At 42.3% G+C, this 15,765-nt stretch overlaps 1 protein-coding gene across 1 annotated transcript in view; it reads right to left on the bottom strand.

The window, feature by feature from the left end:
• Positions 1-6,814: 6,814 nt before the first annotated feature.
• Muc20 (mucin 20, cell surface associated) overlaps positions 6,815-15,765 on the bottom strand; it is a 54,207-nt gene continuing 45,256 nt past the window's right edge. Inside the window, exons 3-4 of the mRNA XM_045152978.1 lie at positions 11,054-11,145; positions 6,815-7,928 (exon numbers count right to left, since the gene is read on the bottom strand). Of these exons, the coding sequence (XP_045008913.1) occupies positions 7,860-7,928; positions 11,054-11,145 (161 nt within the window). The 3' untranslated portion in view covers positions 6,815-7,859. The remainder of the gene's footprint in view (positions 7,929-11,053; positions 11,146-15,765) is intronic.

The raw sequence follows: 15,765 nt of genomic DNA, 5'->3' as shown, positions 1-15,765 counted from the left end.
CAAAACAAACAAAAAACAGTAAAATGAGCTAGGCCTATTATCCTAGCTACTTTGGAAACCGAGACAGGAGGTTACAATGTGATAGCCTGACTCCACATTTTAAACCATGTGACTTTTAAATTGCTTGATAAAAAATAAGTACATAATTTTAATTTGAACTGTGCCTGATATTTCCTCTTTTGCAGGGGCTTTAAATAAATAAGGCATTGTTTATAGACATATTTTGGTTTCTTTATTAATCCAAATAGTCCAACAGGTCTCTCCTAAAGTCTATGTTGACATTTGATTTATTTCAAGGAATTCTGGTTTTTGTCTTTAAAATCAGACTTAACTAAAGCCTATGGAGAGCTAAAATTTTATGTATATAAACCCAGACTACTTGCTTCTTTGTCAGTGGGTAATAAGATTAATCAATTTGGTGTAGTATTTCTGAATAGTTTTATGAAAAAGATAGTTAATTATGGGTTGAGATGAGATGATTGAAGGAACTGGGAAGGTATTTCTCAATGTTGGACATAGAATTCTTTTTTAAAATGCTTTTTGAATGGAACTTAAATCAGAATGTTAAAGTATGTAGATAAAGATGGGTGTGTGAAGAAAGAGAGATCTAAAAACACCAAATTTTACCTAAAATTAATTTCCTTTTAGAAGGAACAGAAAGCTAATTTTCAGGTTAAACCTAAAAACCATCCCTGAAGTTAAAGCTTTTTCAACTGTTTACAGATTTTTAGGGATGCTCTGAAAGTTTTATATAGGGACATAGGCAAAGTAAATTCAGCTTACAGTAGACACAGGTGATGTCCTACACTAGGTGGGTCACAAAGTCATAGGCACAGATGTAATTCATATTCTTTGGAGGTCTAACCAAGTTAGACCCTATCACCTTATGTATTACAAATGGGTAAAATAAATTTCCTAGGTAAAAACAAACAACTTCAGAGTAAGACAAGAAATGTTAGAACGCTTAGCTCTGTGCTCTGTCATTTCATTTTGCTCTTGCTTACTGTTATATGCTATTTAAAGTCATGGCAAGCCAGACTCTGGTAAAAGGGATGATGCCCCCTTTATCTCAGACCCTATGCAAGTTTAAGCCATGTGTCCCCCTGAATGACAAATGGCACACAACTTTGTTTCTCTTTATAGTTCTTCTCTTTTGAACACATAAAATCACATCTGTTAGATGAAATTTATCAGTAGACAAAAGGTTAAATAGGTAAACTGAGTCAAGTTACTTGATCAAGTTACAAACTCCTTATATAAGGCAAACATCAGACTTAGCTAAAATGTATATCAGGATATAAACAGGAAAAAAAAATCAAGTAAATGATGGCTTAACAGTTAAGGTGCTTATCTGGGAAGCCTAAAGACCTAGGTTAGATTCCCCAGAACCCCCATTCTTTTTTTTTTTTTTTTTTTTTTTTTTTGGTTTTTTGAGGTAGGGTCTCACTCTGGCTCAGGCTGACCTGGAATTCACTATGTAGTCTCAGGGTGGCCTCGAACTCTCGGTGATCCTCCTACCTCTGCCTCCCAAGTGCTGGGATTAAAGTGTGTGCCACCATACCTGGCTACCCCCATTCTTATTGCTAAACCTAAATCTGATTCAAAGCAGGTTCTCTGATATCTCTTCTCGAGACAGTCTTCTATATCCATCAGCGCACATGGGAGGACTGTCATCAACTCTTGCAGACCTTCTTCGCCACAGGGGAACATGAAAGAATGCAAAGGGAAGCCAAAAAACTAGTGTTGGGAGCCTCCAGCCTCCTCACAGAGAACCATAATGTTGTTGACCAGGTCTTCGCTTCCCCCTACCCCCATAGATCCTGAGACCCTTGAGAATAGGTGAGCTACTAACATTGCTTTTATAACCCAGTCCACACTAGATATTTGAAAGAAGATTCAGAAAATGGAAGGCTTTGAGGGTAAACTTCTTTCAGAGTTAATAGAGATTTCTGCCAGGGTATATAATAATAGAGACACTCCAGAAGATAGACAGGCTAAGAAAATGGCTAAGGTTATGGTGGCTACCTTCCAGTAGGCACAAGGACCTATGAGACAGCCCTTGTACTTTGTTCAGTATGATTTCACTGGAAAGACAAATGTATACTGTGCTGGACCTAAAAGATACTTTCTTTAGTCTACTATTGGCAAAGGGAAGTCAACCCATTTTTTGCCTTTGAATGGACAGACCTGTAACAAGTCACCAGTGGGCTACTAACCTGGACTAGGCTTCCACAGGAATATGTTTTGTTGCTGTTGTTGACCTCCACCTTCTTTAAAAAAAAATTTTTAATTGACAACTTCCATGATTGTAAACAGTATCCCATGATAATATCTTTCCTCTCTCCACTTTCCACTTTGAAACTCCACTCTCCATCATACCCCTAACACCTCCCAATCAGTCACTCTTTTATTTTGATGTCATGACCTCTTCCTCCTATTATGATGGTCTTGTGTAGGTAGTGTCAGGCACTGTGAAGTCATGGATATCCAGGCCATTTTGCATCTGGAGGAGCACATTACAAGGAGTCCTACCGTTCCTTTGGCTCTTCCATTCATTTCATCCCCTCTTCTGCAATGGATCCTGAGCCTTGGAAGGTGTGATAGAGATATTTCAGCTCTGAGCAGTACTCTGTCACTTCTCAGCACCATAGTGCCTTCTGAGTCAGCACAAGGTCACTGCCATCTGAAAAAAGAAGCTTCTCTAACAAAAAGTGAAAACAGCATTAATATATGGGTATGAAGTGCTTACTGGGCAGTTTGGTGAGCATAGTATATACATTTAGCCAGACATTAGTAGATGTTATACCCCTAAGGCTTATGACTACCCCTGTTGTAGGTTTTCAGTATCAGGGATGTTTTCCCTCCCATTGAGTGGGTCTCCAGTCAAATTAGAGGGTGGTGTGTTTCCCCCATAATAGACATGACACTATTACAACTAGTGGCTCATTTGGCCTGGCTGGCCAAATATAAGCTTGCAGTGTCCACTGTTGAGTATCTTCACTGGTGATTTTTCTCTCTCCCATTGAACTGCATACATTATGGCTTTTTCTAGCTTTCTGTCAGCTGGCCTAATGGAGGAGGTTATCAGCTCAGCTCCAGAGGATTTCTCAGTGATTTTGCAGCCCAACTATGTGGAGTCTTCAGCAATAGGGTCTTACCATCTATTCCTGGTGGGCAACCAAGAACCTCAGAAATGGCCTGTAATGTTTGTAGGTATATCAGGGAATTCTCTGGCCAACAACCCACTGGAAGTTATCCTATCCCTGGCACTGAAAATTTTGTAGTAACAATCTATGGCTTCTGAGTTTTCCATTGTCCAAAAAGGTAGGTTTCCATATGACTTAGTTATATCCTCTTAGATTTTGAGCCCTCCCTCCACCTTTCCTTTACTCAATCTCTTTCCCTGACCTCACTACGTAGGCCTTTTCATGCCTATTAATCTGTTTCTCTACACACACACACACACACACACACACACACACACACACACATATATATATATATACTTAATAGGATGGAGATATATCTCCATCCTATTAAGTCCTTCCTCCCTTCCTTTCTATTCCCTTTATATCTCCTTTCTAGCTTACTAGCCTCTGCTACTGAGTTTTATTCCTACTCACATAGAAGTCTAATCATTTGTAGCTAGGATCCACATATGAAATAGAACATGTGACATTTGGCTTTCTGGGCCTGGGTTACCCCACTAAATATAATCCTTGCCAGGTCCATCCATTTTCCTGCAAATTTCATAACTTCATTTTTCTTGCCGCTGAATAGAACTCCACTGTGTAAATGTGCCACATTTTCATTATCTACTCATTAATTGAGGGACATTCAGGCTGGTTCCATGTCCTACCTATGGTGAATAAAGTGGCAATGAACATGAGATGAGTCCTTAGAATATATGTCTAGGAGTGGTATAGCTGGGTCACATGGTAGATCTATCTTTAGCTGTCTCAGGAACCTTCATATTGATTTCCACAATGGCTGGACCAGATTGCATTCCCACCTATGGTATAGAAGGATTGCTCTTTGTCCATATCCTTGCCAGAATTTATGGTCATTTGTTTTCATGATGGTAGCCAATCAGACAGGAGTGAAATGGAATTTGCATTGCCCTGATGACTAGGGATGCAGAAATTTTTTAGATGCTTATATGCCATCTGTATTTCTTCTTTTTGAAAAAAAATTTATTTATTTGAGAGTGACAGACAGAAAGAGAAAGAGGGAGAGAGAGAGAGAGAGAGAGAGAGGGAGGGAGAGAATGGATGTGCCAGGGCCTCCAGCCACTGCAAACGAACTCCAGATGTGCCACCTTGTGCATCTGGCTTACGTGGGTCCTGGGGAATCAAGCCACAAATCAGGGTCCTTAAGATTCACAGGCAAGAACTTAACCACTAAGCCACCTCTCCAGCCCCATATTTCTTCTTTTGAGAACTCTCTACTTAGCTCCTTAGTCCATTTTTTAATTGGTTTGTTTGATTTCTTATTAATTTTTTGAGTTCTTTGTGTATCCTAGATATTAATCCTCTATCAGATGTATAGCTGGCAAAGATTTTTCTCCCATTCTGTAGGTTGCCTCCTTGCATTATTCACAGTGTCCTTTTCCATACAAAATCTTTGTAATTTCATGAGGTCCCAGCAGTTAATCTGTGGTTTTATTGCCTGAGCAATTGGGGTTATATTCAGAAAGTCTTTGCTAAGACCAATATGTTGAAGGGTTTCCCCTACTTTTTCCTCTAGCAGTTTCAGAGTTTCAGGTCTGATGTTAAGGTTTTTAAGCCATTTGGATTTAATTCTTGGGCATGGAGAGAGAGAAGGATCTATTTTTATCCTTCTACAGATACATATCCAGTTTTTCCAGCACCATTTGCTGAAGAGGCTGTCTTTTTTCCAATGGGTGTTTTTGGTATTTTTATCAAATACTAGGTGGCTATAGCTACCTGGACTTATATCTGGGTCCTCTATTCTGTTCCATTGATCAACATGTCTGCTTTTGTGCCAGTACCATGCTGTTTTTGTTACTATGGCTCTGTAGTATAGGTTAAAATCAGGTATGGTGATTCCACCAGCCTTATTTTTGTTGCTCAGTATTGTTTTAGATATTCAAGATTTTTTGTGCTTCCAAATGAATTTTTGGATTGTCTTTCTATCTCTGTGAAAAATGCCATTGGAATTTTGATGGGGATTGCATTAAATGTGTAGATTGCTTTTGGTAAGTTTGCCATTTTCACAATATTGATTCTTCCAATCCAGGAAAAAGGGATGTTTTTCCATTTCCTAGTGTCTTCTGCAATTTCTCAACCAGTAAGTTTCTTTAACCACCTTTAACCGCCGAGCTATCTCTCCATCCCCTATACCTTTCCTTTATTCAAAGCAATAGCAAAGTTGGTTTGTTGTTTTCATAATTCATGGAACAAACATTTATGGAGAAACCTCTTTTGTTGTTTTGGTGCTAGGGCTTGGAACCCAAGGTTTGTGCATGTTCCACAGCTGTGCCTAAGCACATGAAGCACTTTTATGGGTAAGGCACTTAGGGTGCTGCAGTTGGCAAGATCTTTTGTTCTACTTGTAGGTCAGGGATGATAAACAAGATAAATCGAATGCATGTGATGTTAGGTTGTGATCAATGCTATAAACAACATCAAAGCAGGAAGTGATCAGTTTCTAAATAGGGTGGTTAGGGTAGAGCATGCTGAGAAGAGGTTCTGAAGCAGAGGCAGAGGCAGGAGCCACGTGTGTATCTGGAGGACAGAGGATCCTAAGGAGACTGAAAAATGCATACAAAGACCCCCCGCCCCTCCCCCACCAAAGCCTGATGCATTCAAGGAACAGCAAAGTGGTCAGTGTGGCTGGCTGCCAGCCAGTTAAGGAGGCAAGTGGAGCAGTGCCTGTCACACACAGCTTTGCAGGCTGTTGCCTGCATTCTGCTTCTCTGAATGAAATGGAGGTGTTTGAGGGAAAGGACTAGCATGGTAGTAATCCACTTGGACTATTTTATGATGGCAGGAGAGGTAGTAAGAAGAGGCTGGTATTTTTGAGGCAAAGGAGCCAGTAGAATTTCCTGGGGTAAAATGTGAGAGAAAAGATTTAAGGAAAAAACATCAGAACTCCAGTTTTAGAATGGTTGAGTGTGAGGTATCTCTTTGACATTCATATTCAGTTGAGTAAGGGACTGAATATATGCATAAAATTAGTTGTATGCTCTTTTGGTGTTATTTCAATCATTTCTTTTTTTCCCCCTTCCTACTCTTGCTTCTATTTTTGATGCTTTTCAAAAAAAAATCTCAGATTTTAAAATCATAATCAAGTTTTGCTTTTACAATAGAAATAAAAGCAGCGAGGCATTTTAAAATGACAAGCTAGGCATGGTGGCAAAAACCTGTAGTCCCAGTAGTTGGGATAGAAGCAGGAGGATCAGGAATTCAAGGTCATATTTGGCTACATAGTGAGTTTAAATCAACCTAGGCTACATGAGACCCTGCCTAAAAAACAAAAGATAAAAATTAAATAAAAATAAAAAATGATGACATGTAAGTTATGAGGAATAACGGGGTATTAGAGAGTTTCTTTTAAATATGCTTGAGTCTAGAACATGAAATTAGATCAATTTGATATTCTCTGTGATCCTACCTCAGGCCAGATTATCTACTAGGTTCAAGAGATCTAAGATAAATCTATGGTCCCTTCCCTGAAGGAACTTGCTATGGTTGGGATGTCTCCCAATGGTCCATGGGTTAAAGGCATTGTTCACAGGGTATGTAGAAGTTACCTTCTCATTGTTGTGACAAAACACCCAACCAAAAGCAGCTTATAGAAGAAACCGGTTTATTTCTGACTCATAGTTTCAAGGAGACATTTTATCATGGTACAGAAGCATGAAAGGAATTGACAGGAGGGCATTACATTTCTATAGCAGCAGGAAGCAAAGAGACTGAGCTAACTAGAACTGGCAATCAAGGCTGGTCTATAAAAGTTAAAGTCCCACTCCCAGCAAAGCACCACCTCCCAAGGCTCTCTACCAGCTGGGGATAATGTATGAGGCTTAATCACAAACATATGATACTTGGAGGACAATTTACATTCAAACCACTACAAGGTGGCTCTATGAGGAGATGGCAGAACCTTTAAGAAATGAGGCCTAGTGATAAATTCTTGGGTCTTGGGCATGTTCTTGAAAGGGACTGAGGTGTCACCTTCCTCTTCCATCCTCCCATATGATAACAGGCGAGCAGTTTATTCTGCATGCACTCCCCTCTGTTGTCATCTAACACCCCCAATTAAGGCCCAAAGCAATAGGTCTGCCTGATTTAAACCTGGAATCTCCACAACTGTGAGCAAAAACAAGTCTTTCTCTTATCAAGTTAATTATCTCATATTTTGCTATAGTGTGGAAAGCTGATTAATCCATAGCTCAAGGTACAGTAGGCTCCAGGGCTAATCTTGGTGAGTGCCAAGCCAAACCAAGAACTAGGGAACAAAGACAAAGAGAATAGTGAGGATGCACAAAGTTCTCTATATAACAAAAGTGCCAAAAGCACATGGGTTCAATGTAGTCTCTGGATCACACTGAGTATCATTTTAGTACCAGATGGAAGTACATGGACGTGTGAGAAGGTCTCTTTCCTGAAACACAACACACTTGCCAGGGGAAGTAAAGGGCATTGTTGGAAACAGGGCAGTCCCTTTACCCTCACTCATACACTCAGGCATAAGTAAGCCAGGATCCTGTGGCCACATCTAGGGTAAGAGGCTTGGGCCAGCTGGTCCTTCATGGGAAACTTCTGGGTCCATCTCAGCCAGGTGATGGGCGCCCAGGCCACAAGCATCACTGTTTCTCTGTTCTCTGTCATTCTTCAGCCCCTCCTGACTCGCAGTAAGGTGACTTGAGTAAGTGGCATACGGTTGCGCAGTTCACAGTGGAGCTGGGGGACAGAAGGAACGGGTGACATACCTAGCATTTCCGGTCCATCATCTCATTCACCATAAGTCAAGGACAGGCTGGGACAGTTGGAGAGAACTTAGCACTGCCTCCTGAGCCTCCCACATGATAAACATGGGCCAGATCCTTCACACATACTATATCATTTAACCTTCACAGCAGCATAGGAGGCAGATATTATCCTTATTCCATATAGGATCAAAGTAATATGAACATGCTCAAAGTTACACAGTTTGGAGCTAGAATTCACACTCAGATCTACCTGGCTCCAAAATTCACTATATGTCGGATCCTTGGGCCCCACACCATTGACCAACCCCAGTGAATCAACAGTACTTAATAAAGTTCATAAAACAAAACTTTAAAAAAAAATTTTAAAGAAAGAATCAATAGCAACCTCACAAGAGGCCCTTTACTTCAGCTACCTGAACTGCCCCTGATCTCTTTTCTTTTTTTTTTTTCTTATTTTAAATTTTTCAAGGTAGGGTCTCACTCTGGCCCAGGCTGACCTAGAATTCACTATGTAATCTCAGGGTGGCCTCAAACTCAGGGCAATCCTCCTACCTCTGCCTCCCAAGTGCTGAGATTAAAGGCATGTGCCATCACGCCTGGCTGATCACCTAATTTCTTTCTGACCTTTGAGATGTTTTCCAGTTGGAGAGTGTTGTATCACACAATCATCCAGAAAAGAAAACAACCGTTGCCATCTTTATCAGAAGCAGCTGTGATGCTCACAAGAGATTCAAGATTGGGTCTGTTGACATTCCCATATGGAGGACAGTGGAGAGGGCCACTAGACACCCCCCACCCCGGAGACCTCAGGTGCTCCCTGGGCCATCTGTATGCAATGTCTCATGGCCTGGGGGGGGGGTGGTGATAGAATACACAGATGGTAGAAGATCAAGGGACAAGAAGCTCCATTTTTATAGCTATTGGGAGGCCATTATCACTGCTGCAATGAGACCTCTGCATGCTAACCCTTCAATGATGCTCTGTAAGGAAGCTCAAATAACTCACTGGCTCTCCAGAGTGAACTGTGGTGGAATCAACCTTCCATCTGCTTTGGGTGCCCTGCCTGGGGGACAACAAGAGCTCATGGGCTTTTCCACAGAAAAGAATTCATGCAACAGGAGGGCTCAGGTCTACACTCAACTATGACTTCCCTCTTCCACTAATTTGCTATTTTGCTATTTTTTTCACTACTTTGTTATTTTGATTTTCATGAGCAGGGGCTGTTTTTTTTCATTTATTTAGCTGTCACACATCAAACCTCCACATCTTCTGTTAGGCAAATGCTCACAGGAATGGGGTTGGCCCTGATGGCCCTCCTTACCAATAAGAGAACTCAAGGACTTTGATGTTCCATGACAGCCATTTATGGTCACATATAAGCTTAGTAGATTGGGTGCTCCTACTCAGGACTTAGACTCACCAGAAATCCAAAGAAAAAGAGGCAGTAAGACCCATTTGTGACAGTGCTTCAGGCAGTCAATGCCTGCAAAGACCGAGGGATAGTGTCCCAGGAAGAATGTTTCTCCAGCCTGGTTTTCAGACTGGCTCCTTTGGCCTGCCTCTTGCTGCTATGTACTTGGGACGTTGCCAATAAGTCTCCCTTTTACCTATGACAGTAGTGGTTGTCCTTAGCCTCTACCAATGGATCCTACTGGCAGGGAACATTTCCTGCTTCCATTTTCCAGTGACAACCACCTGTCAAGCCTACAGGGCTATAGGACTCTAACCCGGAATAAGGCATCCAGTCTTACAGGTCCGCTCTTCTAAGGGCTGACAATGAGGCTGAACTGATAGGGCGTGTGACATCCATTTATTAAGAGATGCTGGGTGCAAGTGTGAGGCATTGGTGGGTACTGTAGTTCACTTTCGGCTATGCACTAGGTCTGTTCTCACTGTTCACACTACAGGCAGAGCTTGGACACTTCCCACAACCATCTCCTACTTTGTGCAATATGCCCTGAGCTAGGCTGGTGCCTTTACTCACTGAGCCATTTCCCTAGCCCCTCTATGGGCTTTTCTATTCTATATCCCAGGTCCATGTCCTTCCCTATCTAAGTGGTACTTACTGGGCTGACAGCCACACTGGCTATTGCAGGCCAATGAAGCCAGTCTTTCTCAGGATTATAAGCAGATTTGAGGACAACGAAGTACTTTATGAGTGTAGAGCTTTTATGGCCACCTTCTGTACATATGGAGAAAGATCAAGAAGAATGAAGAGAGAAGAGCTGAGAGGAAGAGAAAGTCCTCATAATTATGCTTGAGCTACTGGATCCAGCTATAACTGAAGCTAGACAAGCTTCCTATTTCCTGGGGAAATGGCTCAGTGAGTAAAGGCACTTACTTGCAAAGCCTGCCAGCCTAGGTTCAATTTCTCAGTACCCACGTAAAGCCACATGCACAGTGCCACATGCATCTGGAGTTTGCAGTGGCAAGAGGCCCTGGCATGCTCATTCTCTTTCCCACCCCCACCTCTCTCTGTTTGCTAAAAACAAAAAGCTTTTTTAAAAAAGAAAAGAAAAAATCCCATAGAGACATCCTGTACATAGGCAGCAAGATTGGAATATATTTGCATAACAATTTGGGGATTCTGCCTTAAACCCAGGTCACTGGACAGTTTCCAAATTCTGGGACCAAGGCTTGGCTTTGAGGATGGTGTGAATCAATGGCTGTTAAATTTGGTCAGTGTAGATGTCAGCAGCCTAGCTCAGGGCACATAGGTTTCTCAGACATTGCCTTTGTAGAAACTACTAACTTGTTTTCTGCCACTTGCTACAAAGAGTCATTTTCCTCATAAATATCACTATTCTTCTCTGCAGAGGCCAGGAGGCCTGGTCTTCTTAGGATCTGAAAACTTGGAACTACCAGGGATAGGAGGATAAAATCGTCACCTTCCAGAAATGGGAACTAGGGAACAGAGAGAAAAACTAGGCCGAATCAGCCAAGATAAATCTTCAGGTTTAGCTCCTAACACTCTGGAAGAAACCAGATCCTTTCCATGTCTAGTCCATCTCTTCCATATCTGAATCACAAAGATATTCCCCACAGTCCCTGGGAGCCTCTCCCCTTACTCTCCCAGTTTGAAATGTGTCCACTCACCTGTTCCATCAGCCTCTCTGTCACTCTGGGCTCAGTAAGGTCCTCTGGGGAAGCTACAGTCAGATGCACAAGGAGGAAACCTTTATCTCCACCTGAAAGTTGAGAACAGGAGGAAGATGAAAACAAAGTCAAGTCAGTTTCAGCCTCTGCATCCTTTGCAAATATGTGTGCACTCCCACGTGTAAATGTGCTTACGTTTATACAGCCTCTAACATTTGCTCACTATGGAAAAAAATAAGGACTCTTTTCCTATAATTACACCTATGGGGTATCCTTCCAATCCAAGTGAGTGAAAAACATGATGCCTAAGGGTACTTATGACACTTGGAGAAGCCAAAGCAAAGGGTAGAGTGAGGAAGGAGAAATGGAAGTGGATTAAGAATGTCCTCAGGGCCTGGAGGTCCTGGACAAATCTGTTGGGGAAGAGCCCAGACAGAAAGAGTACAGGCGAGGCTGACTCTCTAAAAGGATGCTCTCAGCTAATTCCTGCAGCTTAATTTAGTGGCGAGTTAAAAGCTCTTCTTGAGGCAAGGAGCAAAGGCCAAGTTCTGGTGCTCCGTCTCATAATAAGCTGCTTTGTATCCTTTTTTGCTAAACCTTATTGAAAAATGCAGCTACTTTCCAAAATCTCTTTGTGGGTTCTCCCCCATAGTAAGCTGTTGGCCAGGGAGACCCAAGAGGTCCCTCAAACAATGTAGACCATTGCCAAAACACTTGATTACCTGCCAGGTAACAATCTATTCCTGAAGACACCACATGCTATGGTCACAGAACATGCTGGAACCTAAAGGGAAACTAGTTCCCACCTGGCTAGTCCTCATAGTGCTGGATAATCCTTTGGAGCTGCTGGAGTCACCAATAGCATGAGCAAGCTGGGGATCCTGCACAGAACAAAATCAAATAGGCTAGTAAGAAGTACACACTTGTGCAATGATGGCACACAGCCTCTGTGGGTAGCCAACTGTTCTCTGATTGGATACGAGTTACACTCAGTGGGAGAGAACTCATATCTGACAATGGGAACCAAGTCAGACTCCCATAGGAAACTCAGACTTTAAAGAGAAACCGCCATTGCTCTCTGAAGAAGAGTGGGCTTGCACACCAAAAATATCTCAAATAAATATGATAAATAACCCAAGATGGTAAATAAACCAAGATCTCTCTTGGTTTGACAATCAATTTTACTTTACAGATGGTAGAAAAAAATGGAGGAGAACTAAGATTTACCAATAAGACAAGAAGATAGCTGACTACCCACCATGAGATATTCCACCTCTACTACACCTGCTGAGGCCCAAGAGAAATTGCAGAAGAAGCAGATATATGAATACTTCTCTCACTGCTAGCCTGACAACCAGTTCCAGGGCAATGGTGACAGACACATTGATCAATCAAAACTTATCAAAGAAGAAATCCAGAGGCTACTGTTGTGCCAAGACCCCTGATGAGGAGCCAAGTCACCCAGTCACCCAGGAGTCACCCAGAGAACCGCCACAGAAGCCGAGACACTCGAATGTAAAAGCAACAGGTTTCTTTATTGCAAGCCTAGGCCTGGGCTCTGTCCCCACAGTCTGGCACAGTGGTAGTGAGGGAGAGAGAGCCCCTTTCTTTTGGGGGAAGGGGTTCATATAGGAATTCGAACAAAGAAGTAGGGGATAGAAATGTGATTGGTTGATTTAAACAGTTCTGATTGGCTTGGGGTTTCAGCGGGCAAAGTTGGGGGCAGGAGCTAGGGGCACTCCAGGCAGATGAAGTCATCTCCATTGTCCTTGAAGTGGAGATTCCTCAGTTTCTTATCTAAGCAGGTGGTCTGAGGCCAGAGGCTCCCCCCCTCCACACACACACACACACACACACACACACACACACACACACAGTGGAGTGTTTCTGCAATGTCCTTGAAGTGGAGACTTCTCAGAAACTTCAGGGGGAAAGGCAGCGATTAAGCAAGCAAAGTTTACAGAAGCAAAAGGTCAGCACATTGGCCAGCTAGTTCTCTACCTAAGTCAGGCCTGGGCCTTTTTTTAAAAAAATAGTTATATTTGGTCTCTCACTACAAAGAATGTAACACTAAAAAAGAATGATAACAGGCCAATCATGGCTCAGAGAACATGACTCAGACCTTAGTTCAAGTACCTATAGTTACTTGATCTTTTACAAAGGTGCCAATAATATAGACTGGAGAAAAGAGAACATCTTCAACAAATGGTGCTGGACAATTTGTATATATAGAAAAATGAAATTAGATACACACATCTCATCATACACAAAACTCCAAATGGATAAAAGACCTCAATATAAGACCTGAAACTCTTCTCTACTGGGAGAAAATATAGGAAGAATTTTTCCAAGATATAGGAGTGGGGAAAGAGTTCCTGAACAATAACCTGGTTATCCAGGAAATTAAATAATCATTCAACCAATGGGATCTCATGAAGTTGGAAAGCTTCTGTACAAACATGCCATAATCAGAGTCAATAGGTCAAAGAATGGGAGAAAATTTTTGTGAGCTATCACACTGACAGAAGCCTAGTATCTAGAATCTTCAAAGAATTCAAAACACTAAAGAATAAAAACTCCAACAACCCACTCCAAAAATGGGACAGAGAACTGAATAGGGAGTTCTCAGAGAAAGAAATAAAAATTGCTAACACACACTTAAGAAAATGCTCAACACCCCTAATCATTAGGGAAATTCAAATTAAAATAACCATGAGATTCCCCCCTTACTCCTGTAAGGATGGCTATCATTAAAAAAGTCAAATGAGACTTCCAGTTAAGATGGCGGCGTAGGTACCATGCTAAAGCAGCCTAGTGGGGAAAAAGACCAAAAAAAGTCAGCAAAATACACACTTTTACTAAAAAATGAGGTGTATAGGAAATTGAAGTGGCAGCGGAGAAGTAGAAGAGATCCAGAGCCTGCACAGGTGGGAAAAGTGGCTCCGGCAGCTCGGCCAACCGCCGCAGCCGCGGCGCACCAGAAAGCCGCCAGACTCGGCTCCAGCCGCAGGAAAAGCCAGGTGCCAGAGCTTTCCCTCACACCGCGCTCTCCACAACTCGGGAAACGTAAGGGGAGAGCGGCAGCGAGCAACGGAGGAGCAGACCGCGAGGTAGAAGAACGCTTGGAGCAGTGAGAGAAACAGAGCAGCTGCGGCTCCCTCCCCTCCCCCACCGCCTGAGCCCAGCTCCGGCGAACAGAGCAGCAGCCCGGGACCCAGACACGCTAACTTGGGCTGACAGCGGGACCCAGGCAGGAGCAGAGTTCGGCAGCAACATCAGCAGCTCCAGCACCGGTAACAGCGGCCCCAGCAGCAGCAGACCCAGGAGTGGCAGCAGCGGCAGACTTGGCAGCAGCAGCTTCAGGGGGAGCAGCGGCAGTGGATACAGCAGCAGCAGCTTCAGCAGCAGTGGTGGCTCCAGCAGTGGCAGCTACAGCAGCAGCAGAGACAGCAGCAGCAGCTCGGTTTGCCCTGCAGGAAAAGCAAGTGCCCGGCTCCAGAAATCAGAACAGCAGCCCGACAACCCAGGCAGCAACTTGACTGAGACCAAAATCATCCAAGGTAACTGGGATTGCACCAGGGAAGGGTCTCACTTGGTCACAAGCTGACTTGGATCCCTCAACAGACCAGAAATCTTAACCTCTTTGTTGATAGAGGATCTGGTCGTTATAATAACTACTCTTGCATACATACTCGGGGCTGTTTTTGATTGAATGTGTACAGTGTTTAGTTAAATTTTAGAATCTACCTGTATTTTATTCCACTCAGCCTGCTTGAATACTCCTATAGCAGGGAAACTCAACCCCTAAGAACATCTTTGTAGATACTCTGAGAGTCTTAAGAGCCACACCTAAAACCTTAAGGTCCTACCCTGAAAATATATTACATCAAATCAATTGATACAGCTAAGAATACACAGCTAGCTAGAAAATCCAAGCATTAACTTAATCCAAGATGCAAAAGTATATACATTATAACACAAGAAACACTAAAAAGCAAGACGATATAAATCCACCTAAAAGTATTAATGCATCAGCAATGTCCTCCAGTGAGAAAGAGTTAGAGGAAATGCCTGAGAAAGAGTTCAAAAGAATGATTATAAATATGTTCAAAGAGGTCAAAGAACACATCTAAACAATCAGAGAAGAAATCAAAGAGGAAATCAAAGGAATCAAAGAAGATGCAAGACACCAATTTCATGAAATAAAGAAGGCAATACAAGACATAAATAAGGAAATAGAAATAATAAAGAAAAACCAGTCAGAATTAATAGCAATTAAGAACACAGGTAATGAAATAAAAAACTCTGTAGAAAATCTCACCAGTAGGATGGATGAGCGAGAGGACAGAATATCTAAGCTAGAAGACCAGGTGGCAGACCTAATGCAGTCCAACAAAGAGAAAGACAAACTTATAGACAAGTATGAGTGGGAATTTCAAGATATTCAGGACACTATGAAAAGATCCAATATAAGAATTCAGGGCATAGTAGAAGGAGAAGAACTCCACTCCAGAGGCATAGTAGGTGTCTTCAACAAAATCATAGAAGAAAATTTCCCCTAAATTGGAAAAGAGGTGCCAATGCAGATACAGGAAGCCTTTAGAACCCCAGCCAGACAAAACCCAGAAAGAACCTCTCCTCACCATATTATAATCAAACTTCCAAACACACACACCAAAGAAAAAATATTGAAAGCAGTTAGAGAGAAAAAT

Source organism: Jaculus jaculus, chromosome 6, assembly GCF_020740685.1.
Source record: "Jaculus jaculus isolate mJacJac1 chromosome 6, mJacJac1.mat.Y.cur, whole genome shotgun sequence".
Taxonomy (NCBI): domain Eukaryota; kingdom Metazoa; phylum Chordata; class Mammalia; order Rodentia; family Dipodidae; genus Jaculus; species Jaculus jaculus.
Note: the sequence above shows the minus strand (reverse complement) of the source record. Positions and strands in the feature narration are given on the sequence as shown.